The sequence below is a fragment of the Bos taurus genome, chromosome 7 (assembly GCF_002263795.3).
Source record: "Bos taurus isolate L1 Dominette 01449 registration number 42190680 breed Hereford chromosome 7, ARS-UCD2.0, whole genome shotgun sequence".
NCBI lineage: Eukaryota > Metazoa > Chordata > Mammalia > Artiodactyla > Bovidae > Bos > Bos taurus.
In genome coordinates, this window is record NC_037334.1 from 12,723,015 (window position 1) to 12,747,535 (window position 24,521).

At 57.8% G+C, this 24,521-nt stretch overlaps 3 protein-coding genes across 4 annotated transcripts; 1 reads left to right on the top strand and 2 right to left on the bottom strand.

Annotated features, from left to right (window-relative positions):
• Positions 1-212: 212 nt before the first annotated feature.
• RNASEH2A (ribonuclease H2 subunit A) lies at positions 213-7,141 on the bottom strand. The gene is made up of 10 exons (NM_001038534.2): positions 6,981-7,141; positions 5,592-5,797; positions 4,113-4,537; positions 3,836-3,907; positions 3,584-3,710; positions 3,385-3,472; positions 1,756-1,893; positions 1,557-1,644; positions 518-641; positions 213-422 (listed from the first exon to the last, which is right to left on the bottom strand). The coding sequence occupies exons 3-10, from the start codon at positions 4,237-4,239 to the stop codon at positions 287-289; spliced, it is 900 nt and encodes a 299-aa protein (NP_001033623.1). The 5' UTR covers positions 4,240-4,537; positions 5,592-5,797; positions 6,981-7,141; the 3' UTR covers positions 213-286.
• A 248-nt stretch (positions 7,142-7,389) lies between these two features.
• PRDX2 (peroxiredoxin 2) lies at positions 7,390-10,428 on the top strand. Of its 2 annotated transcripts, XM_005208653.3 has the most exons (6): positions 7,390-7,450; positions 7,950-8,064; positions 8,159-8,312; positions 8,892-9,014; positions 9,156-9,286; positions 10,098-10,428. In XM_005208653.3, the coding sequence occupies exons 2-6, from the start codon at positions 7,959-7,961 to the stop codon at positions 10,181-10,183; spliced, it is 600 nt and encodes a 199-aa protein (XP_005208710.1). In that variant the 5' UTR covers positions 7,390-7,450; positions 7,950-7,958; the 3' UTR covers positions 10,184-10,428.
• A 2,631-nt stretch (positions 10,429-13,059) lies between these two features.
• On the bottom strand, positions 13,060-14,879 carry JUNB (JunB proto-oncogene, AP-1 transcription factor subunit). The gene has a single exon (NM_001075656.1). The coding sequence runs from the start codon at positions 14,596-14,598 to the stop codon at positions 13,555-13,557; it is 1,044 nt and encodes a 347-aa protein (NP_001069124.1). The 5' UTR covers positions 14,599-14,879; the 3' UTR covers positions 13,060-13,554.
• Between the last annotated feature and the right edge of the window lie 9,642 nt (positions 14,880-24,521).

Below are 24,521 nucleotides of genomic sequence, written 5' to 3' on the forward strand. Positions count from 1 at the left end.
TGGGTTCTTTACCACTAGTGCCACCTGTGAAGCCCTTAGCTGCTCAGCATACTGGTTCCTAATTCTGCATCAAACAAATCTACTAGGCATTTAAAAAATCAAATTAAATCAACCAATACCCATCCTGTTTAGGTTCCAGAAGTTAGTGACTGGGTCCAGATGCACATGGAACACAGTTCTATCCCAAAGTAGAATCCCCACACTTAGCTTTCCTTCAAGAATTTTAATCACGAACTGGGGGGGGGGTGGGTGTTGGGGAGCAGGTAAACAGGGTCCAGGCTGGATCCTAGAGGACAGTGGCTGACTCCAGGCCCCGCTCCTGGAAGTACCGATGGGGGAGGCGGAGGCAGGTTTGGGGGCTTTCACTGAAGTAGGACTTGATCTTCCCAGGTCCCTTCGGATCCCCAGTCTCTGAGTCCTCCCTGTGGGAGAGAGGTGGTGACTCCAACTTCTGGGGGATTGGTCCTCCCAGGCAGGGCGGCGCCCTGGCCTCTCACCCTTGCTTCCAGACACCTACCACTTCACGTCTTCCGCCTCACTCTCCAGGATGCTCTGGGCTGTGCGCCAGCTGAAGCGGACAAACTGGGGGAAGCCGAACACAGGGTCCACGTGCTTCCTCAACCAGGCTTTCGTCTTGGGATCTGGGGGCAGGGTAGGGTGGACAGTGGGAGAGCCCTGCCGTGATGTCCCAGCTTCTCAGCTTGGCATCTGAGGGCCCACCACCTCATCTCAGGCCTCTTCTTGAGTACCCAAGGAACCCATCACTGTCTGAGACATCTTCCTGTCTAGGGACCCTTGCACAGGCTGTTCCCACTGACCCTCTGCCTGAGAGGAGGTGCTCAAGGTGAAGTGCAGGGAGACTGCCTCTGGGCCATCTCGCTTACCTCCCCAAAGACAACAGGCACTGAACCAGCCTTTGTGGGCCACTAGGTTAACACCCATTTCCCATGCAACCACCAACTCAGTGGGCACAGGGAGGTCCCTGCTTGTCTTGCTCATGGCTAAATCCCCAGGGCTTGGCTCTGCAAGGCACATACGAGGTGCCCAGTAAGCAATGAACACCACCCAAACTGTGTTTGGCCTAGACTTGGTTTTCCTCCCTTTGGCCTCACCTAAGTCCAATCCCAGACTTGCTAGGTTGCCCCACCCAACTGCCAAAGGGTTCCTGGTACCCAGCCACTGAATCATCGCCTCTGCCCTTATGTGTCTTCAGCAGAGTTTACTGGGGAAGGGCACAGTCATTTCCACCTTACAAACAGGGAGACTGAGCCTCCTAATGAAGAGAAACAATGAATTCAAGCTGGGATCACTGGACAGGAGCTGGTACCCCTCACTCCGCCCCTTAGGTCCACCACGAGCCTCTGTGTTTCATTGGCGCTCCAGAGAGACAGCAGGGAGGGAGGGAGGGAGGGAGAAGGGAAGAGGGGCCTGCCAGCTGGAATACAGCGCTACCTCAGCCTCTTCTGCTGCAGAGCAGGCTGAGAGGAACAACTTAGAAAACCTCAGAAGCACGCCAAGCCCGCCTTGTTAGTTTACTGTGGCTGCCATCTGCTCACCATTAGGGTAGCCCGAGCCATAATCAGTGTCCAGGTCCTGCAGTTTCTCCACAAACTTCCAGTTCTTCACAGCCTGGTCTCGGGCCACCTGTGGGCAAAACAGGTGCTTGGGATCTCCCACAGGCACTGTGAAGCAGCCACGCCTGCCTCCTTGCCCAGGGGGATGCTGAGAGCTGGCCATGGCCAGTGGGGGCCTAACCTTGGCACAGATACTGGCAGCACTGACCACAGGGTAGAGGGCATCTGCCTTGGCCTTGACTGTCACCTCAATGCCAGGGAAACGCTGCTGCAATCGTTCCTGGTATGTCTCTGGGAGCCCCACGGTGTCCACAAACACCTGCCGTGGTGAGAGAAATGTACTCAGTCAACAAACACCCAGAAAAAACAACTGTGCCAATGGCCCAGCTTCATGGTCCTGGCATTTGCTGCTCCCACTGCCTGAAATATTCTTCTCTCAGCTCATGACCAGGCCCAGGCTGCATCCTTCTCTCAGGGGTCTCAGCTCAAACATCACCTCCCAAAGAGGCTTTCCCTGATCACACTATATCCATTCTACGTTTACTGAGCACCTCCTGCATGCCACGGGCTGCTCTAGGTGTTGGAGACACAGCAGCGAACATGCCAGAGTAGATACTCTGGAGGACCACAGACAGGAAAGAAGATAAATAATAAAGGATAGGGGAGATTGAGAAGAGGTTATAATCTTCAATAGTTCGGGGGTATTTTAGGAAAAGTCACTCTGAGGTGGTGACATCTGAATAAAGGTCTGAAGGAAATGAGGGAATGAGCCATGGGGAGATCTGAGAAAGAGTGTTCTAGGCAGAGGGAACAGCCAGTGCAAAGGTCCTGAGGCTGGACCATGCCAAGAACTCTGGACAGCAGTAGAGAATACATGGCTGGAACAGAAATGGGGTCAGAAAAGTAACAGGACAAGGGATCTCCATGGCTGTTATTATTCTCAAAACCACCTTTATTATTTGCTTACCAGTTGCCCATCCGTCTCCCCTGACTTGATCATGAACCCCTGAGGGTAGGGTCCTTGTCTGTCTGTTTCAGCACTGCATAGGCAGCTCCACATTCTTTGCATAGGCAAAGGTCCTTGTTTGTCTCCAAGGCACTGCACAGAGTCCTGGACCTGAGCCACCTCCTCAGCAAGGCCTCTCTTGTTACATTCCCTATCTCAAGTGTACTTGCCCTTCTGATTCTCTCAAAACAGTCTGTTCTTTGCCTCAGAGCACTGGCTGCAATGCCAACTTCTATTTCTCTCTGGTGATTTAATCTCATTTCTTCACTTGCCTGTGAGTTTTCTTAATTCCAACGGTGCTCAGAAAATTAAATGCCAAGATTTACATTCCAAAAATATAAATGACTGTCTGCTGTGTGGGGAGCACGCAGTAGGGGAGGGGGCTGGGGGAGGATGGAGGCAAACATGTGGGTTTCGTTCTAGACACTGAACTGTTAGGATAGAGACACAGATTAGATGGGGGTGAGGCTGGGGGCTCCACAATGGTCCTCAGTGGAGCACACATATGGGGTAGAAGAAACAGTTGGGGGAACTTCCCTGGTAGTCCAGTGGTTAAGACTCCATGCTTCCAATGCAGGGGTGGGTGTGGGTTCAATCCCTGGTGGGGGAACTAAGATCCTACATGCCATGCAGTGTGGCCAAAAAAAAAGACAATACAATAAAATAAAAACAGTAGAACATCAGCAGCAGTAACACACGTTTCTGAGATATTCTAGGTATGTCTGATGCAGAGTCATCCACTGCACTTCGACACTCCTATTTTATCCTGAGATGATCAGATGGGGGCAATCCAAGTTAGCTCACCTGGGCCACGTTCACACCCTGGTCCAACGCAAACTGCACTAGCCCAGTGGCTGTATCATGAGAGAGGGCGTTCAGGTTGTATTTCACCCTGTGGTGGTGGACAGAACCCAGTCAACTTCGTTCCAGCCACCCATCCCTTCCAACCCACTCTGGTTGCCCCTCCTCCCGACCCGCTCCCCCACCCTCCGGGACCCCTCACCGCCCAAGCATGCTGGTAGAGATGAGGTTTGGAGACAGCACGTCCAGTGCCCAGCCCACAAAGTCCCCGTCCTCCTCCATTTTCGCAAAGAGCCTGTCCCGCTCGCTCTCCGACAGGGTCTTTGAGTCTGGGAGGAGGGTTGGGAGAGAAGGGGAGGGGCTGGTTCCCCCAGTTCCTGCTTTCCCCCTCCAGTCTGCACCCACCCGTGCCCATGCCCAGGAACCCCCTCCCTAGACGCACCCCAGTGCTCACCTGCCACTTTCAGAGCCTCCAGATCCTCCAGGCGGGACAGGGGACAATAGCAGATAGCATAGACCATGGGGCCTGGGGAAGAGGGAGTCCAGTGAGCCCTTGAAAGCCACCACCTCTATTCCATCATCACCCTTTTTTTTTCGGTGCCATCACCAATGCCATCCCCATCACCACTATCACCCCCCCTCCTCGAGTCTGGTGCAACCCCAGCTCCGGTTCCACTGCAACTTGCATCGCCCTTATCATGCCCCTCCCCCACCCGGCCCTGGGGGCGCACCCAGCACCGGGCCCCGGCCTGCTTCATCGACGCCCAGGACGCAGGGCTCTTTGAGGCACACAGGAGGCACAGGCGAACTCAGGCGACAGCGGCCCGTATTGTCTCTTTCCAGCTCGCTGAGATCCATGCCGCCTCGGCCGCCGCCACCAGCCGTAGTAGCGAAGTCTGCAAGGAAAGGTCTCCCCGCGCGTTTTCCGCGGGCTCCGCAACAGTGCCAGCTCTCGACCTATCGGCACGCAGGACACGCCCCCAACGCGCCAGCCGCCGTTGACGTTTGCGCAGCCTTTGCCGACGCCGCTGCAGTGCGGCTTCCTGGGAATTGTAGTTTCCGAGGCTGACAAGCGAGCTCCGCAATTGGGGAACCGAGTGGGCGGTGTCGCTTTCCAAGCTCCGCCCCCGTGTCTCTGGAGCTCCTCCCGCCGCGGCTAGTGGGCAGACAAGGGGAAATTGAGGGGGAGCCTTGAAGGACTCGACCTCATCAAAGCTTGTGCTGTACTTAGTCTCTCAGTCGTATCCGACTCTTTGCGACCCCTTGGACTGTAGGCTCTTCTGTCCATGGGATTCTCCAGGCAAGAATACTGGAGTGGGTTGCCACGCCCTCCTCCAGGGAATCTTCCCAACCCAGGGATCGAACCCAGGTCTCCCGCATTGCGGGAGGATTCTTTACCGTCTGAGCCACCTGGGAAGCCCCGTCAAAGCCTAGAAGGTCAAATACCACTAGACTCCGAGAATTCGGTGTCTGCATCACTGAGTTCCCAGCCTCCATCTGGTTTCAGGCCCTCCTGTGTTCGAGGTCCCTGGAGCGCCCCACAGTCTAAGCCCCCTATACTAGGTATTCTGGCTCCCACTGGACTCAAAGCTTCGGACTTGGAACCCCCAACTCCCTCGTAGCTCACCGGAAGCGCCTCCCCCTTACCCCCGCCCGGTTCGTATTCTCTCTTTCGGGCTAAGCCTCCTCTACCCCTGAACAGAGATCCCAGACTTCTCCAGAATCCGCCTTGGAGTCTTCGTCCATCACGCAGGCTCCCTCACCCTGCCAAACTCAGGGTTCAAGCCCCCGCCCCCTCCTCTGCTCTTTCCCCTCTTTTTCTCACGTCTTAGCGAGGAGCACGCCTCCTAGATTTGTTCCAACGAACGCATCTCTTTCTATTTTCTGCTTTCATCAGGGCTCACGCCCTCAGCTTGTGGGTTTCTGTTCCTCCATCTCCGTTTCCCCCTCCCCACCCCCACCGTCTATCTTCCTTTCTCCTCGGTTATCAGCGGGGCTCACATCTCCTAACTCAGCTCTCCTTTCACACGCTCTGCTTAAGCCCCAGATTTAGTGTTCCTTTTCCCGATGCCCGCCTCGTACCCGCGTCCCCACGTCCAGCCCTTCCTCTCTCCCCTCCCACCCTGGGGACTCAGGGCCCCGGACAAGCCAGCCCGCAGGGGGTGGGGTGCGGGGGTGAGGGGGGCGCCTCCTCCACGTCCGCTGCTCACCCGGCCTCAGAGCCTCCAGTCGCAGTCGTTCGGCTCGCAGGATGAACAATCTCGTTGCCGGCAGGGTCGCACCTGCACCAGATTCTCGCGGTCCATGAACACCGGGCCCGGAGACGTGCCCACAACCTCGCGGCTGCGCTCCTGCTTGCCCAGGTCGCAGAAACAGCGCCACTTTCCCCAAGGGCCAAGGACAGAGTCTTCCAATTCTAGGGATGGAGGGCCAGGTAGAGGGGGAACCTATATCCCCCCATTCTAAGGAGGGCGGAGGAGAAAGATACTAACAAATAACAGTTCCAGACTCTGGGAGATGGTGAAGAACAGGGAAGCCTGGCGTACTGCAGCCCATGGGTTCGCAAGGAGTCGGACACGACGGAGCGACTGAACAACAGTATATATGCTCAGCTGTGTTTCTCTGCCACCTATCCCGACACAGATGATCTCTAATCTTCCCATTAGTCCCAGGTGGGGAAACTGAGACCTAAGAAGAGCAATCCACCTTTCCAAGCTCACACATCTGGTGAGTGGCCCAGAGGGGCTGCAAAATGACACTTCCCATCTGTGCCTGCCTGTCCATTTGGGGGTGTGGTACAACACACTTGGTGGCCACCGTCTGAAGGTGACTCCTCTCTACAAGGGTGTGATCACAAGCCGGTCCAACAAGTCCAGTGTCACCTGACCAGCGGTGTTACCAGGTGGTAAATTAAAGGACATAATTAGCATAATGAAGGTACTTAAAGCCCCTGGCTATGCACGGAATACAAAAACAATTATCTTGACCACTTTTAAAGCAGCTACATTTATCAGACGCGCCCTTTACAACTGTTCTTTTACAGACTTCCCTTCGGCCCTAGTTGACAAGTCTTAGCTCAAGTCTGGGGCTCAGAAAGTCCTGACACCTCATGCCCTCATCAAGCCTCTGCCAGACAACACTGGCCTCTTTCCATTTGTCTTTCCATCTTGGCACTTGCTGTTCCGACTCGCTGGCGCGCTCCTCCCCTTAAATCTTCGCATTTGGAGCTTTTTGCTTGTTATTCCGGCTGCATTGGTTACCTATTTTCAGCCAGGAGGCCTTCTCTGACTTTAGAAGTTTACATGCGCCCTGCCTTCTCTATCTCCGCCTTTCTCAGCACTTATCCATGAATTTATGGACACGTCTGCGTTGGTATTTATTGCCTGTCCACTCCCCTCTCCCCATGTATACTGCTTAAAGACATTATCTTAATTTACAGATGAGAAAACTAAGCCAAAGTAACCAGCCCAAGAGGTACCCCCAGGGCTCAGCAAGGCAGAAATTTGAAGTCCCTGGAGAGGGTCTATCTGCAGCCAGATGGTGAGGTGGGGGCAAATGAGGCCCCTTTCTGCACTGTCATATCCGCGGCCTGCAGTTACCTTTTTCCTGATGCTGCAACCGCAGCTGCTCCCAGGTGTCCCCTTCGCCCTGCTGGCCGAAGTACTGGTAGTCGGGGGAGACCTGGGCAGGGGTCACCAGCAGCAGGAGCATCAGAGACGGCAGTAGCAGTGCCGCCCGGCTCCGGGCCATGCCGGACTCCAACCGACCCCGGCGCGCTCCAAAGAGGAGGCCCCGCGCATCACCCCCCGCGGTCGGGTGCAGTGGTCTGGGCCGGAGACTGCGCGTCTCCCCCCGCCACTCGCGGGCGCGTGGTCGCGGCCGGCTCCGCTTCCCCTCCCCTGCGCTTCTTATAGTGGACCCGACCGCTCCGTAAGTCCGCCCACCTCCCCGCGCCCTAGGCGTCATGGTTCGGGCCGACTATAAAAGGCGCCGCTGGCCTGGGCTCTTGGCCCTGCGAAATCAAGTCCGTGCATCCTAGAGTCCCTGCGTCTCGCCCTTACCCACGCAGGTATGGACACCGGGAGTGCATCGGGCTGCGGGGTGGGTCCCCTTGGAGCAGCTCAGGCCCAATCCAGACCTCAGGGCCAGCCGCCTTTGTTTTCCGCCCGCCGTAGCGGCAGCCTTTGTCCTTGTGGGGGTGGGGGTGGGGGGGCGGGAAACCGAGGCCAGAACCTTGGAGTAGCTGCCGCATCCCATGCGTCCCCTCCCCAACTCTTGACATCTCCTGGGCGGGTGGGCTTGCGCGATCGCGCTACGGCCGACACGCTAACTGGGGACCCGGCGGCAGCAGCCCGGCCGCCCTGGCTGTCCAGGTGGGTGGATCTCCTAAAAGTCTCCCGGCCGCGCCGACCTGGTCCCGGAGAGGGTGCGGGGCAGGGCTGCAAGTGTCTCCGCCGCCCTGACTCGGTAACTCGGCCGGATATGCAGCTTGACCTTGGGAAGTGAAGACAAAGGGTCGTCCTGGGCGCACTGACCCGGCGTGGGTGGGGCGGGGTGGGGGCTCTCAGCTTTCAGTCATGGCCTGCGTCTGCAAGGCGCACGTCGGAAAGCCCGCCCCGGAATTCCAGGCCACCGCGGTGGTGGATGGTGCCTTCAAGGAGGTGAAACTTTCCGACTACAAAGGTGAGGGCCTAGATGGGGGCCGCGGTGGGGGCGGGGCACAGGCCTTAGAGGGCCCGAGCCCCAACTCCTCGTCTCTTCCCACCCCTTTCCCCAGGGAAGTACGTGGTCCTCTTTTTCTACCCGCTGGACTTTACCTTTGTGTGCCCCACGGAGATCGTAGCTTTCAGCGACCGTGCTGCGGAGTTCCACAAGCTGAACTGCGAGGTGCTGGGCGTCTCGGTCGACTCTCAGTTCACCCACCTGGCTTGGTAGGAATGGAGATCACCAGCAAGGAGGGAGGGTACAGCTAAACCTACACCTCTCTAAGGCCCCAGCTGTGTGTTCTCCTGGTCAATGGGCAACCTCTGCGTATCCCTTTCCCAGCAAGAAAATAATGGAGAGAGTGAGTCCCAAGTCCTTCACGATGATGACAGTAATTAGCCTTTGAAAAGTAGTTTCTGTGGCATAGGGGGTTGATAAATGTTTTATCTCAGGGCAATGCAGTCTGCCTCCCAAGGACTATTTGAGCCAGGTGGAAACTGCAGTTTAAGAGTTCGAAAGAGGAGGATGAGGACTTCAGGGCAGGTTCTCTGCCTCCCGTTGCTGCTGCACACGTGAAGTCACTTTGCTAGAGTATTAGCTTAGTCTTCCCAGCTGTGGGAAGCAGTCCCTGCACCCACTTCAGGGTGGGGTGGGCGGGGCTCCCTGGGACTTGCTTTCAGGCCGCTTATCTCTCACCTCCAGCACCCCCTTCTCCAGCCCTTATCACACCCAGGCCCTTATCACAGAGTAAGGACCCTGCTGCACCAGCCATCCTGAGGTCCCAACCTTCTCTCCCCCACCCCCAGGATCAACACTCCCAGGAAAGAGGGAGGCTTGGGCCCGCTGAACATTCCCCTGCTGGCTGATGTAACCAGAAAGTTGTCCAGTGATTATGGCGTGCTGAAGGAAGATGAGGGGATCGCCTACAGGTACTGTGGGAACCTCGGGAAGCCACCATCCTCAGGGTGAGGGGACCACTCTCACCCTGCGGTTAGCAGGGAGTCTGTGCTCCCTCCCCGGGTCCTGACAGTGGGAGCCCCAGCTCCTCACTGTGAACTCCAATATCTCAGGGGCCTCTTTGTCATCGACGGCAAGGGTGTCCTTCGCCAGGTCACCATCAATGACTTGCCTGTGGGACGCTCTGTGGATGAGGCTCTGAGGCTGGTCCAGGCTTTCCAGTACACAGATGAGCACGGGGAAGGTGAGCACACACACCCAGTCACATGTGTCCACACGTGGGTACATACGCAGCCCCTGTGTCATGCACACGTATGTTCATGGCCTGCTCTATCGCTTGTGTGGAGTGGATGTGAGGCCCCAGAGAAGATTCAGCTCAAGGTCTGCAAGAAATTTCTAGTCCGGTGGGGGAGATACTACCCCAATATAAGGGCAGACAACTGGGGAGGTAATAGAACTCCATAAAAGATATTTGAGAAGGCCTGTACCAAGGCAGGCTTGAATGTTAATTGGATGAGAGTTATCTTCTGTGAAGGCCACTGGCTCTTGAAGTCCACTGGGACGGGGGCTAAGAGAGAAAGATGTGATTAAAGGAGTCGGAAAGAAATTAAAATGTCATCCAGGGAATTCGCTGGCTGTCCACTGGTTTCCAAACTTTTACTGCTAAGGGCCCAAGTTCAGTCCCTGATCAGGGAACTAAGATTCCATAAGCCACACGGCATGGCCAAAAAATAAAATAGGGACTTCCCTGGCAGTCCAGTGGTTGAAACTTCCACTACAAGGGATACAGATTCAATCCCTGGTCGGAAAACTAAGATCCCACATACCTTGAGACACAGCCCCCCCCCCCCCCCCCCCCCGCCCAAATGTCAGACAATCCTGCAGCTGAGCGTGGAGGGCTTCTTTCATCATGTGGCATGGTCTTAGGCCTGGAGCACTTGGCTCTAGGCTTTTTCTTCTGCGACTCATGCTCTCGCGCCTCTTTTTGTCCCTTCACTACCACTCTCCCTTGAACATGCACTCTAGCCTCACCTGTGCATCCCTGTTTTCCACAGTCTGCCCCGCCGGCTGGACACCAGGCAGTGACACAATCAAGCCCAATGTGGACGACAGCAAGGAATATTTCTCCAAACACAACTAGGCTGGCAGATGGTGGCAAGCTTGGGCTCTTGGCCCACCTCTGTGCCCCTACCTATGTGTCCTGTACTGACCCAGGAAATGCCAGACCTGCTCCTTCAGACTCCACAGTCCATGACCACAGAGGGTTAGGCCAAGTCCTTCTCAAGCTCCCAGCTGCGAGCTGGTGAATGGTGACCCCCTCCTTGGAGCCCACATAACTGGGAACAGGCCTATAGGTGACTAATAAAGTATTAGGGACAGATCTAAGTCTTGTGTTTTGTGTGGTTTGTCCTGGTGTACCACCCGCGGCCGCATTCTCCAGGCTGTGGCCTGGGAAACTGACAGTCTGGTTACCAATCTCCACCACAAGGTGGCAGCCTTGCCTCATGCTCACTGCTTCTCCGTGGCCTGAATGGGGAGGTGGTTGGCGCTGTTGCCCCTTGCAGGGAGCGAGTCCCAGGCTGCCTTACTACCTGAAACCTGGCCAGGCAGGGCAGCGCCCACACCTGAACAGCAGCCAGCCTGAGTTAAAAAGCCGCTTAGGAGCTGTGGTCTAACCTGGGTCTTTTCAATAGCAAAACGGGAATATAAAGATGACCAGTGGGAATGAAGACAATGCATGTTAAAAGAGGTAAGTATGTGAAGATCAGGACTCTATTAATGGTTAATAGGACCAGGTTCCTGGGACTGGAAGAGGGTGGGGACCCAATCCTGAAAGTAGAACCAAGAGTGGGAGCTTGAGGTACATGCATAGTTCCTGCTGCAAGTTTTGTACCACCAGAGCTTGGAAAGTCTATGTCCTGCCCCTGAAATGGAAGGGTGAGGGTTAGACAAGAAGGCAGGTGTTAGGAGCAACACAGTGTTCTAAGGTGCAAAGTTTGATGCTGTACTTTTTCAGTCAAGTGGTGTTTCCATTCTTAGCCCTCATTTCCTTCCACAGGACTGACATGCTCATTTAATCCATAGGCCCATTATTAAATTAAGCTTCCCTAGTGGCTTAGTAAAGAATTTCCCTACAATGCAGGAGTCGCAGGTTCAATCCCTGAGTCAAGAAGATCCCCTGGAGGAGGAAATGGCACCCCACTCCAGTATTCTTGGCCTGGAAAATCCATGGATGGAGGAGCCTGGCAGGCTACAGTCCATGGGGTCACTTAAGAGTCAGACACAACTTAGTGACTAAATCACCATTAGTAGTACTCCAGCCTAATGCCCTCCAAAGTCACTCATCTCAGCCTTGGAGTTTTTTTGTTTTTAAATTTTTAAAATTATTTTGACTGCACTAGGCCTTCATTGCTGAGAATTGGCTTTCTCTAGTCACAGTGAGTGGGGGCTGCCCTAGCTGCAGTGCATGGGCTTCTCTTCTGAAGCAGGCCCTAGAGCACTGGCTTCAGTAGTTGTGGCATACCTCACTGGCTTAGTTGCTCCACAGCATGTGGAATCTTCCCAAACCAGGAATCAAACTCGAGTCCCCTGCACCACCAGGCGGATTCTTGGCCACTGGACCACAAGGGAAGTCCTCGGCCTTGGAATTTTATACTCCTCCACAAGGCCCTACGTGGTCTTCCCTGACCTCATCTCCACCTCCGTGGGTTCACTCCATTGAAGCACAGTGGCTTCTTGGTGTTCTTTTAACAGGCTGATCTTGTTCTGGCCACAGATGCATATACTATTTTTTCTGGCAGAACTCTGTTAACTCAGGATTTTCTCAGGGGTCAGCTGAAAAATCGCCTCATTAAAGTTCCGTGTTCCCAATTCATTCTCCAAAGCAGCTCACCTCCCCTGCTCCATCACGACCAGTTTTTTTTTCTCTTCCTGGCACTAAGAACCATCTCCAAATCATGTTTGCTTGTTTATTGTCTGTCTGCCCTGGTCCAGCTAGTGACTCCAGGACCGGGTCGTTCAGTATTTTATAAACAAATTAATGAAGCGTCTGTTCTACCGCACCTAGGCCCTGTGGCCTGGTTTCTCAGTCTGTGTTCTTCTCTGCTGTTCTGGGGGCTTCCAGCTCCGAAGCCGGCCAGATCGTCATCGGGGCTCGCCAGCCGCCCTCCTACCCGTCCTAGCTGCGGGGGAGGCAGCCCCGTGCGAGGGCGGCGGCGTCGCCCGGCGGCCGGAGCAGCCGCCCCGGCAGGACCAGACCTGGCAGTCGCCCCGCTCCCGGCCTGGCACCAGGGAGGGGAAACTGGCAGGCGGGCACCGCCCTTCCTGGCGGGGGTGGGGAGGGGATCGCGGTGGCAACGACGCGCAGGCAACTGCATCCCCCCGCCCGGGTCAGGTCAAACGCAGCGGGCGTGGGCTGGGCAGGACCCAGGGGCCAGCCCGATGGGGGAAACTCTGGGGTGGCTCCTGGGGCTCTGGAGCGCGGCCCGCCCACAGCGGACGCTCTGGACCCAGGCCTGGGGCTTTCCGGGCCTCGGTAGCCGCCAGCCTGGGAAAATCCCGGCCCCCTTCCCGGCGCCGCAGCCCTGCCGGGCAGAGCGGGGGAGGGGATTCCCGGAATCTGCCCGGAGACCGCTGTCGCGTCACTGGGCAGAATCAGCCCATGTTTGGACAGCGCTTCCGCAGCGTCAGCGGGGAAAGCCCCGGCGCGCGCGGCTGGGCGGTGCCGCGCCTGCGCGCTGAGCGTTTCGCTCCAGGCATCCTGTCCCCTGGCGCTGGGGGCGGGGGAGGGGGGGGGTGGCTGGACTGTGTACACGCCCTGGACCTTCCAATCCGGGAGATTAGGAGACGCGAGAAGGGTTGGACACCCGGGCTGAGGGCGCAAGATGCCTGAACAGAACTGGCGAGGTTGACACAGTTACAGGAGCAAGCCACAAACAGCCGTGGGGTGGGGACTGCCCAGTACTCCCCTCCCTCCGCCCGCCCGGCTTGAAAAAAAGACAACAGAAATTAATAAAGAACTTTTTTTTTTTTTTACTTAAATAGATTCAATAAAAAGTAAGGACAATAAACGAACTAACACATAAACACAAATTAAAATAAATCCTTTAGAAACCGACTGCGTGTTTCTTCTCCACAGTACGGTGCAGAGGGGGGAGGGCAGGGGGCGGGGGTCCCCTCCCCAGTATCCCCGAGGGCTAGAGTACCGGTCGGCGGGGCCAGCTCCGCCGCAATCGCCCCCTCCTCCCCTCCCTGTTAAATACACAAATATATTATATTCAATATGAATTGAGTTCTGCAGGAAAAAAAATTAAAAAAAAAATAGTGGAAGAGGGGCTTGTAAACGTTGAGGTGGAAGGACTGGGCGCAGAGCGGGAGGGCAGGAGTCCAGTGTGGTTTGTAGCGCCCTCAGGCCCCGGGGCCAGTGCCCACCGCCTGCCCCCTCGCCCCATGGGAGGCGTGCGCCCAGCCGTCCAGGTTGGGGAAATGTCCGTACGGGGGATAAGGGGGCGCTCAGAAGGCGTGTCCCTTGACCCCAAGCAGCAGTTGGCAGCCGTTGCTGACGTGGGTCATGACCTTCTGTTTGAGCTGGGCCACCTGCTCCCGGAGGAGGCCGGCAGTGCTGGACAGCCCCGCGTTCTCGGCCTTGAGTGTCTTCACCTTGTCCTCCAGGCGCGCGATGCGCTCCAGCTTCCGCTTCCGGCACTTGGTGGCCGCCAGCCGGTTTCGCAGCCGCTTGCGCTCTACTTTGATGCGCTCCTGGTCTTCCATGTTGATGGGGGACACCGGCGGCGTGGCATCGCGGCTGCGCGCCTCAGGCACGGTCTGCGGTTCCTCCTTGAAGGCGGAGGCGCCACGGCCCAGGCCTAGCTGCGCCGGGTGGCCGCCGGCGAAGGGCGGCGCGTGTGGGAGGTAGCTGATGGTGGCCGTCGGGTACGAGCTCCCTGTCCCAACGGCGGCCCCGGCTCCTCCGGAGGGCGCAGAGGCCGGAGAATAGCTGCTGAGGTTGGTGTAGACTGGAGGCGGCTCCGGGCCGGCGTAGACGCCCCCGGGCCCGGCTGGGGGGCCCCCGCTGGCGCCCAGGGACACGTTGGGGGGCGTCACGTGGTTCATCTTGTGCAGGTCGTCCAGCGCTTTTACAAAGCCGTCGGCGAAGCCTTCCTGCTCCTCAGTGACGCCGCCCCCTGCGCCCCCCGCACCTCCACCGCTGCCACCCCCGCGGGGGTAAAAGTACTGTCCCGGGGGCGTGGGCGTCGTCGTGATCACGCCGTTGCTGTTGGGGACGATTAGGCGCTCCAGCTCCGATGAGGCGAGCTTGAGCGACGCGCCTGTGTCCGAACCCTGGCTGGAAAAGTAGCTGCCTCCGCCGTTGCCCTCTGGGCCGGGACCCCGCGCACCGGGTGCTTTGAGATTTCGGTAGGGGTCTGACAGGTTGAGCGCCAGGCTGGGTTTCAGGAGTTTGTAGTCGTGTAGAGAGAGGCCGCCTGGGGTCCGGCCGTATCCCGCTGCTGCGTATGAGTCGTCGTGGTAGAAGGGCTGTTCCATTTTAGTGCACATCCGGGCGGCCCGGGAGGTCTGAGGGGGTCCCTGCGGGGCCGCCCCGGGCCTCGCTGCAGCGAGCCGCGCGCAGTCCGCGGCTGTGCCTGTATCGGGTGTCTGGACGAACGTTCCTGAGGGCTGGCACTGGTCGGAAGAGGCCGGTCGGAGGCTTTGCGAGGAAGCTCTGTGCGGCTTCTCGAGCCCCTTTGCCCCTCTCCGGCGCGCTCGTTTTCTTGGTGTCGCTTCCCCCTTGCTCCCCGCTCCCTGCTGGCTCCGGTGCTGGCCTGGCCGTGCTCAAGGTCCCGGCCGCTCCGCCAGAGCCACAAGCCTTTATACCGCGGTTGTCAGCCGCGGAAGTGTGCTCTGATTGGCTGTCGCCGGAGCCAGGCCCCCGCCCCCCCCCTTCTGGAGCGTGGGGAAGGGGAGGAGGCGGCTCGCGTCATTGTCAGGAAGCGCGTGTCCTTGTAAACAGCGGCCACGGGCTGGGTGGCTCGGAGCGCCTGCAGGGGGAGGGGCCATAGGACCCTAGGGTGCGTGAGGAAGGGGGTGCTGGGGCGATCCGAGGCACACCGGGAGAGGTTTCGGGGAGGGTGATGATTTCCCTGGAGTACGCGATAAGGGATACGAGGAATTCGTACTGAGCAAGTGTGTGCGTGGTGGGGGTAGGGGGTGGTCCCGGGATGCACACGGAAAGGCCTGAGTGATCTGGAGTCTTTCAGAGGTGCTGAAGAGCTGAGAATACACTGAGGGACCTTGCAAAGGAGAGACAGGAGGGTTAAGCAAGGTAGATGGGGAAGCGGGGGAGGAGACATCTGACTCAGAAACTGAGTGGGGGTCCTGGGTACAGAAGGGTTGAGGAACTGGAATTTTCCCGGGAGGAGCTGAACCCAGGTAAAATAAGGAGGAGAGATCAAAAGTGTACCCGGGAGAGGCTGGAGGGTCCACTATGCAAAAAATGAGTCAGGGTCCTGGAGCCCACCGGAGAGAGACAGAGTCCCCCACAAGCGGGAAGGGGAAGACATTGAGAGAAACTAGAAATGCATGAAGTGAGTGAGGGTCCTGGGGTACACTGAGGCAAGGAAAATACGTGGGGTAGAAGATTGGGATACTGTCAGAGGTTGGGGGTCACTGGGGTCATCTGCGAAGCCCCAGTGAAGGAGAGAATTAGAAGGGTCGAGGCACCCTTTCAGAATTGAGATAACATTTGAGAGGGTCCCCGGTTGAGACCTGAGAGAAGGAGGGGTCTTTGAGGATCCTGGGGACCTTCCATGATCGGCTCCCCTCTCGTGGGTGCCTGTATACTCCCCACCCCAAAGCCCTCCCCTAATGACCCTGAGGTTGACCGACAGCGTGTCGGCTCCTGGTGCCTAGACCCAGCCCGACGGCTGGGGCGCGGTCGCCCAACCCCACTCCTTCCTTAGAAACAGGCTGGGGAACGAGCGCCGCGGCAGGAAGTGTGGCAACAGCCCCGGGGGACAGAGCCCGGCCCTGCCTCCGTCACTCGAATCCTACGGGACCAGGCGCCCCGCCCTGTGTCCGGCGGGGTTCAGGGCCTCGGAAGAGGAACCTGAGCAGGCGACCCCCGAGGAAGCCAGGGGCGCTGAATAAGCCCAGCTGCCGAGGTCTCCAGTCACCGATCCCCACCCTAGTAATGGTTCAGTCCTCGGAGCCCGCAGGCAATGGAGGAGGCTGGCAGTCCCGGACGATTCCATTGGCCCGAGGGAGGGGGACCCACCGGGGAGCGGGGCCTGGTCGCCATGGCAACAGGCGGGAGTCCGCTGGCCGGACTGGGGGCGGGGCGGCCCCCGGAGTCTCGCCCCGACGCCCATATAAGGGCACAGGAAGGGGTGGGTCTAGCGCTGTCCCGGGGCCCAGGGCCCCGGTATCTGCCAGGTCCCAGGGCACGCCCGGGCCCCCGGACGGCTAGTCCCGACCAGCCCCGGCCGCCGCCCCCGGGGCCCCCACGGCCGCCTGGCCCGGCCCCACCCAGCCGCTCTGAGGCCGCGTCCTGCCAGGCCCTGCCTGGCCCGACCCAGCCTGGCAGGTCCCCGCCTGCCCGCGGGCCTGGGTCGGACTTCGCCCCCAGCCCGACGGGCGAAGAGGGGGCGGGCCAATGCCTCCAGGCGACCCAGGCGCCTGGGCGGGCTGACACGGCCGCCTCTGACCTCGAGCTGGGTGCCCTTACTTTCTGCCAGGAGGTCTGGCACATACGTCCGTAGGGGCTGCGGTGCCCCCTCCTTCACTCATGTGGGTGAGAGGTCCTACTCCTGTTTTAGTATGGGGGCTCCTCACCATCCAGAATACCTAAAGGGGGATCCATTCCCTCACCCTAGGTGTCTCCCTCATCTGAGAGAACCCCTCCAGAGCCCCTTCCCCAGGAATAAGTGAAGCTTTAGATGGCGAGGCTTCGATTTAGACTTAAAGTGGAACTTCCAAGCAGATAGGATACCAGCCACTAGAACCAAAGTCTCTCAGAAAGTGAAGCCTCTATCTTTGGGGAGAAAGATGGAAGTGTCTTTAGGGCAGAGAGACGCTGGGGGAGAGAAGCTAGCCAACAGGTCAAGCACAGAATTCACGAAGTGTGGAGGAGAGAAGCAAAATGAAAGAAGGCAAAAAGAAACTGAGCTTTGCGGGGGCTGGGGAAGTCCAGCAGAGCAGTGGCGCGTTGGGGAGGAAGGTCCCATGAGAAGCTGGGGGTGTCCCCATTTTTGGAGGGTCCTTGTGACCCCTGGGTACCCCCTCCCCTCCTCCCTTGCTTGAACTGCTCCCCTCCCCCGCCCTAGGCTCAAGGGAGATTCCAGTGGCCGCTGAGTCTGGCAGGCACGCTGCCAGGTCTGTGTCTCCCGCCCATGCTAATAACTGCAGCTGACATCTGGCTGGGCCCTGCGGGGGTGCAGCGGGCAGCGTTGGGGGGCTGGGCAGGTCTGACCAGAGGGCAGCATCTCAGGAAGCCAACCTGCAGGTCCCACGGGCCAAGAGGCCACAGTGAGTCAGCCCTGACCAGTGCTGAGGCTGGCCATGACAGAGGAGTCCTGGAGAGAGGTGAGACTGTCCCAATGAGGGTAGAGATGGAGGCCAAGCACCCAGCAAGGAAAAATGGGTGTATGGGGGTGGGGGTTAGGGTAGGGAGAGCTGCAGGGTTGGAGTCATGCAGACAGACAGCACGACTCAGAGACACTTAAGACAAGCAGACAGAGAAATAATTATTTTAATAGCTAACACTTATATGGCTCTTTCCAGGAGAAGGAAATGGCAACCCACTGCAGTATTCTTGCCTGGAGAATTCCATGGACAGAGGAGCCTGGCCCAAAGAATTAGACACCACTGAGTGACTAACACACACACACATATGGCTCTTACCATAGGCCAGGCACTCTTCTAAGTGGTTTACATAGAATAACTCATTGCCTGCTTCCAACAACCCAGCGAAATATATGCTATTTGCTATTAGCCCTCTTTAAGGGACTAGGCACAGCAAGGTAAGGAACTTGCCTCGTGTCCCATAGCTCAAAGTCCTGGGGTTGACCTAAAACCTGAGCTGTCTGGCTCTAGAGTGTTAGCCACTTTTGTGTAATCACAATCACAGAGGCATGTATGCAGTACCAACTGTATGCTAAGCTCTGCAGGTCCTTTCATAAAGGGTCTCCTTTATGGGGGTTGGGCACAGGACAGAGGGGTGCTGGTGTGTTTGGGGGCAAGACCAGCATGCTGTCTGCACGAGTGTTTGAGCAGGGGGTGGGGATTAGGCCAGGAGGGAGGGCAGGGGCCCAGCTGAGCTGGTACAGCCGGTTCCAGGCCCCTGCCAGTCTCACCCTTGTGGCCTGGGCACCACCCCCTCATGCCGCCCCACTGGCGCCAAGGCCAACCCCGTGAGGAGGGTGTGAGGAAAGCCCCCTCCTCTGACTGTGCTGAGTGCCCGGACTAGCAGCTGGGTACTGCCCAGGCCATGGGTTTCAAACAAGCATCCGGCTAAGGAGACTGTGCCCAGGCTTTCCTCATGCCCAGGGGCCCAGGACCTGGGGGACTGGATAAGGAGGAAGTTTACCCACCCCCACCCATGGGTCTCTCTGGGGCTTTTGGCCTTGGCAGGAGGGACTTCTCCTTCTTATAAATAGCCTGGTGACCCCCCTCCACCCTGGCCCCACTGGCCAGCAGGGCCCTCACCAGGAAACTGGGCTGGGGGCTGCCTGTGAGTCAGCCAGTGGGCAGGCCAGGGCGAGAACCCGCAAGTCATAGCACCCAGGCTCCCTTGTCCCTGCCCCTGGGTGTGGACAGGCAGCTGGCAGGAAGAGGCTGAGAATCACGGAGGCCCTCCCCCAGGAACCCCTAGCTTGTCAGCCGTATCCCTCCTTCACCTCTGTGGTTTGGGGGGTCCCTATCCCTCTCCTGGGGAGGAAGCAGCTCAGTTTTCTTGGAAGCAGGAAGGAGAGTCTGTCCTCAGGCTGACTAAGCTGGGCATGAGGGGAGTTTCCCACAAGACTGTTTCTGGTCCCCCCCCACACACACACTGCTGGTGAGGTCTTGGGGGGCCTGAGCATGGCTGAGATCCCGGGTGCCCCATTTATAGCGGATGTGCTGAGAAAACAGGCCCACACCCCACCAGGGACCTAGGCTGCTGAGCTGGGCCTCCTAGGGGAAGTGACAAAGAGCAGTCTGGGAGGGAGGTGGGGGGAGGTGTTTGGAGAGAGTAAGCACCAGGATCTCTGGGTGGGGGTAGAGAAGGGCTGGCCAGCCCAGAACCCCACAGTACCTCATCATGGTCCAAGGGCGCGCGTGTGTCTGGCTGGCTATGGGTTTGTGTGTGGCTGGCCTGTCAGGGCGTGTGAGAGTGTGTGTGAAGCCTGTCTTCTCAAGGCATGTGTCTGTGTGCTGGCCCAACCCTGCAGGGGTGTGTAGGGCCTGTCTGCTTTGGGTCAGGGGTAGAGGGGGGAGGCGGGTGAGTGTGTCTGTGTGCGTGTGTATGGTCTATATGATATGTTGTATTGTAGCTGGCCTGTATACAGGAGTCTAGGGTGTTCTGGAGTTCTTACTGCTAATCTATTCGTGTCTGGTCTGTACGTGTATGTGTGTCTGTGTGTGAGGTCCATGGCTTGCCTGTGTGAGGTCTGTGTGTGAGGTCTGTGGCTGGTGTGTGTCTGTGACCGTGTGTGTGTGTCCATGTGGGCTCTGTGGCTGGTGTGTATGTGTGCATGTGTTAGTCAACAGGTTCTGTCAGGGTGTCCTTGTGCCAGCGTGTTAATGAATATCCGACTGGGGCCTGTCCATGCTTCTCTGGGTTGGATGTGACTATCTGGCCAGACCGTGTCTGTGAATATGTCAGTCTGTCCGCTTTCATATGCCCAGTCTGTCAGGGGGTCTGACGTGTGTGTTATCAGTGAGGACTTAGTGTGTATCTATAAGGCTGATTTCTGGTGTCCTCAGAGCTTGTCTGAGTATGGATGCAAGCAACTGTGTGTGTGCTGTGGGGGGGTGGCGGCTGGGGCTCTCTGTCATGGACTGTATGTGTCCTTCCTGTCCTCTCCATACGTTTATGATTGTCTCTTTCACCTCTGAGTTGTCTTTTTGAATTGATCTTGCTAGTGTGTGCACGTGTGTATGCCTTTGTGGCCTTCTCCGGTGTGTCAGGATCTAACACTGTGTCTGAACATCTCTTGTGCACCTCTTGGGGCACTTGCATTGAAAGTGACCGTCCCTTATCTCTGAGTCTATCCACATGCCTGTATTGCCCACTTGTGTCTGTGTGTCTGTCCTGCCTGTTTCTGGCCTGTCACATTTGTCTCAGGACATGCAACTGTCTGCCAGGCTGTGCACTTCTCACCTGAATGTCAATATCCTTGTGTTTGTGCTTGTCAGTGTGTCCATTTTGCCTGTACGCTGAGTTCACTTATCTGTGTTACCTTTATGCTTCTGGCCTGTCAGTATCTTCGTTTGGCAGCATTTCGGTCTTCCTCTTTGGCCTACCCTGTCACCGCGTCTGCATTTGACAGCCGTCTTTACCCAGATTTGTGTCTGACCCTGTCAGTGTGTCCCCATTTGGCAATCTGTCTGTGGCCAGGGTGACAGGAGTTTTGTGTGTGTAGACTGGCTTTCTCTCGGGGTGACTGTGTATGTGTATGCTCCTTGCCGCCCCTCCGAGTCTGGCTGCTCTGGGCCGTGTTTACTCTGCCCCCAGCCGACTGCTGTCCTGCCCGGGGAGGGGCTGACTCTCCCGTCTGTCCAGCCAGGAGTCCACAGGATGTTCCCGAGACGCTGTCTCCGCCGACATCCCCTCCCTTGGGCCACCCTCGGGTCAGGACCCAGGCGTCCAGGACGGTGGGGGTGGGGCCACAGCTTATGTGGGGGGGGCATGTCAGGGCCCCGGAATGAGGGTGGGGGGGGTGGGGAGGCGACGGGCCCAACAGGTTCCGCCTCATTCCTGCCCCGCCTCTCACTTCCTGGGTGCCTGTCCCGGGCAGGGGGTGGACGGACGGGATGAACCCTATGGCCTCAGAGCGCCTGGGTGGGGCATGGACTGCCCCACAAGGACTCACTTCTGCTGGGCACCCGGCACCCAGGCCTGGGAGACAGGAGGAGCCTGGGTCCTTTTACCGACCAAGCCCCCTTCTCTGCTCCTGTGCCCAGCTCTGGAAACAAAGTTTCCCATCTATTATTCACCTAATCTCACAATGCCGCAATAAACTGCTCAAAATTATCCCCCATTTTCAGATGGGGAACCTTGAGAACCAGAGAGCAATGAGGGCAGAGGCAGGATTTGAACCCAACTCTGTACATGCCACCCAAGAGTCCCCCAGTCAGCTCACCAACAGCCTTCCCTCCCCTCTCTAAAAATGGTACGTGTGGGGAGTACGAACCCAGGCCCCCACGAGGCCCGGCTCAAGGGGGCGCCTGGCTCGCTCTGAGTCAAAAGGGGCCCCTGGATGAAATGAATAAGAAAACGGCTTTAACCGTTTCATCGCCAACGGGCTCTGCCAAAACTTCCTGTGGGCTTGAGGGGGAGGGGTTGGGGACTTGGTTCCCGGAGGGTTTTGGGGGGGTAGATACTGCCAATTCAGGGGTGGGGGAAAACGCCTCTAGTGACCTTGGTGAGAGGTGGCTAAGGGAAAACACTACACACCGACCCTCGCTGGAGGGAGAGCCCCACCCTTCAAGCTCCAGGTCCCCAGTACTGGGTTCTCAGCCCCCACTGCCTGGAAGGGGGTCTCAGAGTCCACAGCCCCCTCCCCAGGGGCTTGAGTCACCCACGGGGAAAAGCCGCGAGGGGTGAGTCACGGGGTGGAGAAGGGGGAGCGAGGTCTGCTGTGGCCAGGGGACCCTCAGGCTGGCCTGAGTCACACACGTCCCGGCCTCGCTGACCCCAGCCCCTTCCCCGGAGATTAGGAACGGGAAGCCCATTATCGGTGGACTGTGGAGTTAAAGGAAGAGCCGGGACGGGGGAGGAAGCACGCGCCCAGGCGGGCGGGAAGCTCCGGTTCCCATGGTAACTGGGGGGGGGGGGTCTGTCAGCTCGGTGGCGGGGTTCCTCCCTCGTCAGGGACGGTCCCCGAGCACTGGGGAAGCCCCCGCGCGCTCTGTCGAGGGGCCACAAGTTTCAGGTCGGGCAGGAAGGGGTTAACGGCGCTGCGTCCCGCCCCCCCCCCCCCCCCCCCCGCCAGGGTTTCACCCGCGCCCAACTGTCCCGGCAGGGTGGGGCTGCGCCCAGCGCTCCCCCGCGCGCCCAACCCCCGCGGCTGCCCACGCACGCACGCACGCACACACGCACGCACGCACGCAGCTAGCCTATTTCCACTCTCTCCCCGCGCTCGAAGGCACGACCGCGTCGGGCTCCACGCAGGCAGCGACCCCCGTCGTGCCTCACGTCACGCACGACGCACGCGCCCCCGCAGCGCAGGGAGCGGGGCCCAGAGCAGCAGAGCTCGGGGGTTTTTGACACCCCCGGAGCATGTCACTGCCTCTGCCTCCGCTAAGTACGCTGTCTTGTGTGACTTTGACACCCCCCCACAAGGTCACAAACTCTCGATCTACAGTGTCACACGGATACAAACCTGCCACACGTTGGCACAAACCTTCACTAATCCAGCCAGTCCCGCAGCGACTGCGGGCAGGGTCACATTGTCACACGCCGTTTGTGGTAGGGACACAGACAGGGCCATCTTCATACACAGGTGACATATACACTCCTATAAAGCCACACCAACAACACAAAGATGCAAACAGATAAAGTCTCGGACCTCAGGAATCCAGTTGTCATGCAGCCACTCCCCTCACATGGAGACTGTAGAGTCACAGACACATTGTGGGGACAGACTCGATGGTCATACTGTCCGCGTACATCACAGGGCACAGAAAGTAAGTCAAACCCACAAGGCTGCATACAGGGACACCAGATTGTCTCGGGGACATGGGCAAACCAAGGCCACCCATGACAGCCTCATGCTATCGCAGAAAAACACATGACATAAAGTAGGACACGGTCACAGAAATAAAGGCATACTGAAGTACTGATTATCAGTCATTCACTACTTACACAAAGAATGACACAGGGATATAGACACAAAGGTTTTCCCTGGTGGCTCAGTCGGTAAAGAATCTGCCTGCAGTGCAGGAGACCCCAGTTTGATCCTTGGGTCAGGAAGATCCCCTAGCGAAGGAAATGGCAACCCACTCGTGTTTTTGCCTGGAAAATCCTATGGACAGAGGAGCTTGGCAGGCTACAGTCCATGGGGGTCCCAAGAGCCCCACACGACTTAGCGACTAAACCAGCACCAAGGTCCCATAAAGAAAAACACGTGCCCTAGTCCCTGACAGCACACCCCTCCTCCAAAAAAACCCCACCAAATCACACACGCATAGCCTGTTGTGTAAATTCCCAGGGCCTCAAGACTCACCAAGACACAGGTCGATGCAGACACAGGCCTGTGCACACACAATCACAGACCCACCATTTCTCATCTACATAGCCGTGAACACATTTCACATGGACTCAGAGATACATATACAGACACGAGGAGGGGAGGGGGTCAGGATGGGAGTCCAGGCAGAATGTCAGTGTCTGGAGTGTAGAAAACCTGCCAGAGTCCCTCATGATATGGGGTGGGGCATGGTGTCCACCCCGAGGCTGTGATCACTTTCCGAGGGGAGCGGCACCATCTCCAACAGTGTGAATTTAAGGGTCCCCATCCCAGCTCTCATGACTGGGTCTCTGCCCAGATGTGAAGGCCAGAGGGGGCGGGCGGGGGTCCAGCTGTGGCCACAGGGAGGGGTTGACTCACCCGCTTCCCAGCAGTACAGCCCAGGCTGGGCCCAGCTGTTCCTGGAAACAGAGGGGAAAGGAGGGGGTGGGGTCCCCAAACCAGCTGGGGGCTGCTGGCCCAGACCAGCATCTCTGTCCTTAATGGAGGCCTTCAGATCATTCCCCAAACTTTGGGGCTCTCTCCATCAAAATGGGGCTTTGAATCTTTTCCCCAAATAAAAGATCCCTGCTTCAGAATGAAGGTTTGTAACCGGTCTCCTTGGAGGGCGCACGGATGCCTTCAACAGCGGGGTTCCCTGTGTCCCATTATTAGGGATTGCTGCTCTTCACCACAATAGGGAACTCCCTTTCCCCTCCAACATAAGATTCCTTGCCACCCCAAATGGAGGGTTGTGACTCCTTCAAAGTGAGGGTACCCAGACCTTCCTTTAAATCTGGGGACTTTGGGGTCCCTGAATATCTATAACGCCTATAATATCACGGCAACGTTAAAACAATTCAAGTCCATGCTCCAGATATTTAGATCCCTCCTAAACATCAAGATCCCTGCGGGTCTTGCAAATATTGGGGACCCCACTCCCAATATTTGGCGGTCCCAGCACGTCCCCCGACATTGGGTGACTACATCCTCTCACAAATATTCCCAGCCTCCCAGCCTTGCCACAGCCGTAGTTTCGGCTCACCTTCCATT

What these genes read in the sequence shown, in the direction of transcription:
- RNASEH2A (NM_001038534.2), bottom strand. Translation starts at nt 4,239, where the DNA reads ATGGATCTCAGCGAGCTGGAAAGAGACAATACGGGCCGCTGTCGCCTG. An exon ending in AGGCCGGGGCCCGGTGCTGG is followed by an intron (nt 3,908 to 4,112) that starts GTGCGCCCCCAG and finishes CCTCTTCCCCAG; the next exon opens with GCCCCATGGTCTATGCTATC. An exon ending in GGAGGCTCTGAAAGTGGCAG is followed by an intron (nt 3,711 to 3,835) that starts GTGAGCACTGGG and finishes CCCTCCTCCCAG; the next exon opens with ACTCAAAGACCCTGTCGGAG.
- PRDX2 (XM_005208653.3), top strand. Translation starts at nt 7,959, where the DNA reads ATGGCCTGCGTCTGCAAGGCGCACGTCGGAAAGCCCGCCCCGGAATTC. An exon ending in GAAACTTTCCGACTACAAAG is followed by an intron (nt 8,065 to 8,158) that starts GTGAGGGCCTAG and finishes CCCTTTCCCCAG; the next exon opens with GGAAGTACGTGGTCCTCTTT. An exon ending in GATGAGGGGATCGCCTACAG is followed by an intron (nt 9,015 to 9,155) that starts GTACTGTGGGAA and finishes CCAATATCTCAG; the next exon opens with GGGCCTCTTTGTCATCGACG.
- JUNB (NM_001075656.1), bottom strand. Translation starts at nt 14,598, where the DNA reads ATGTGCACTAAAATGGAACAGCCCTTCTACCACGACGACTCATACGCA.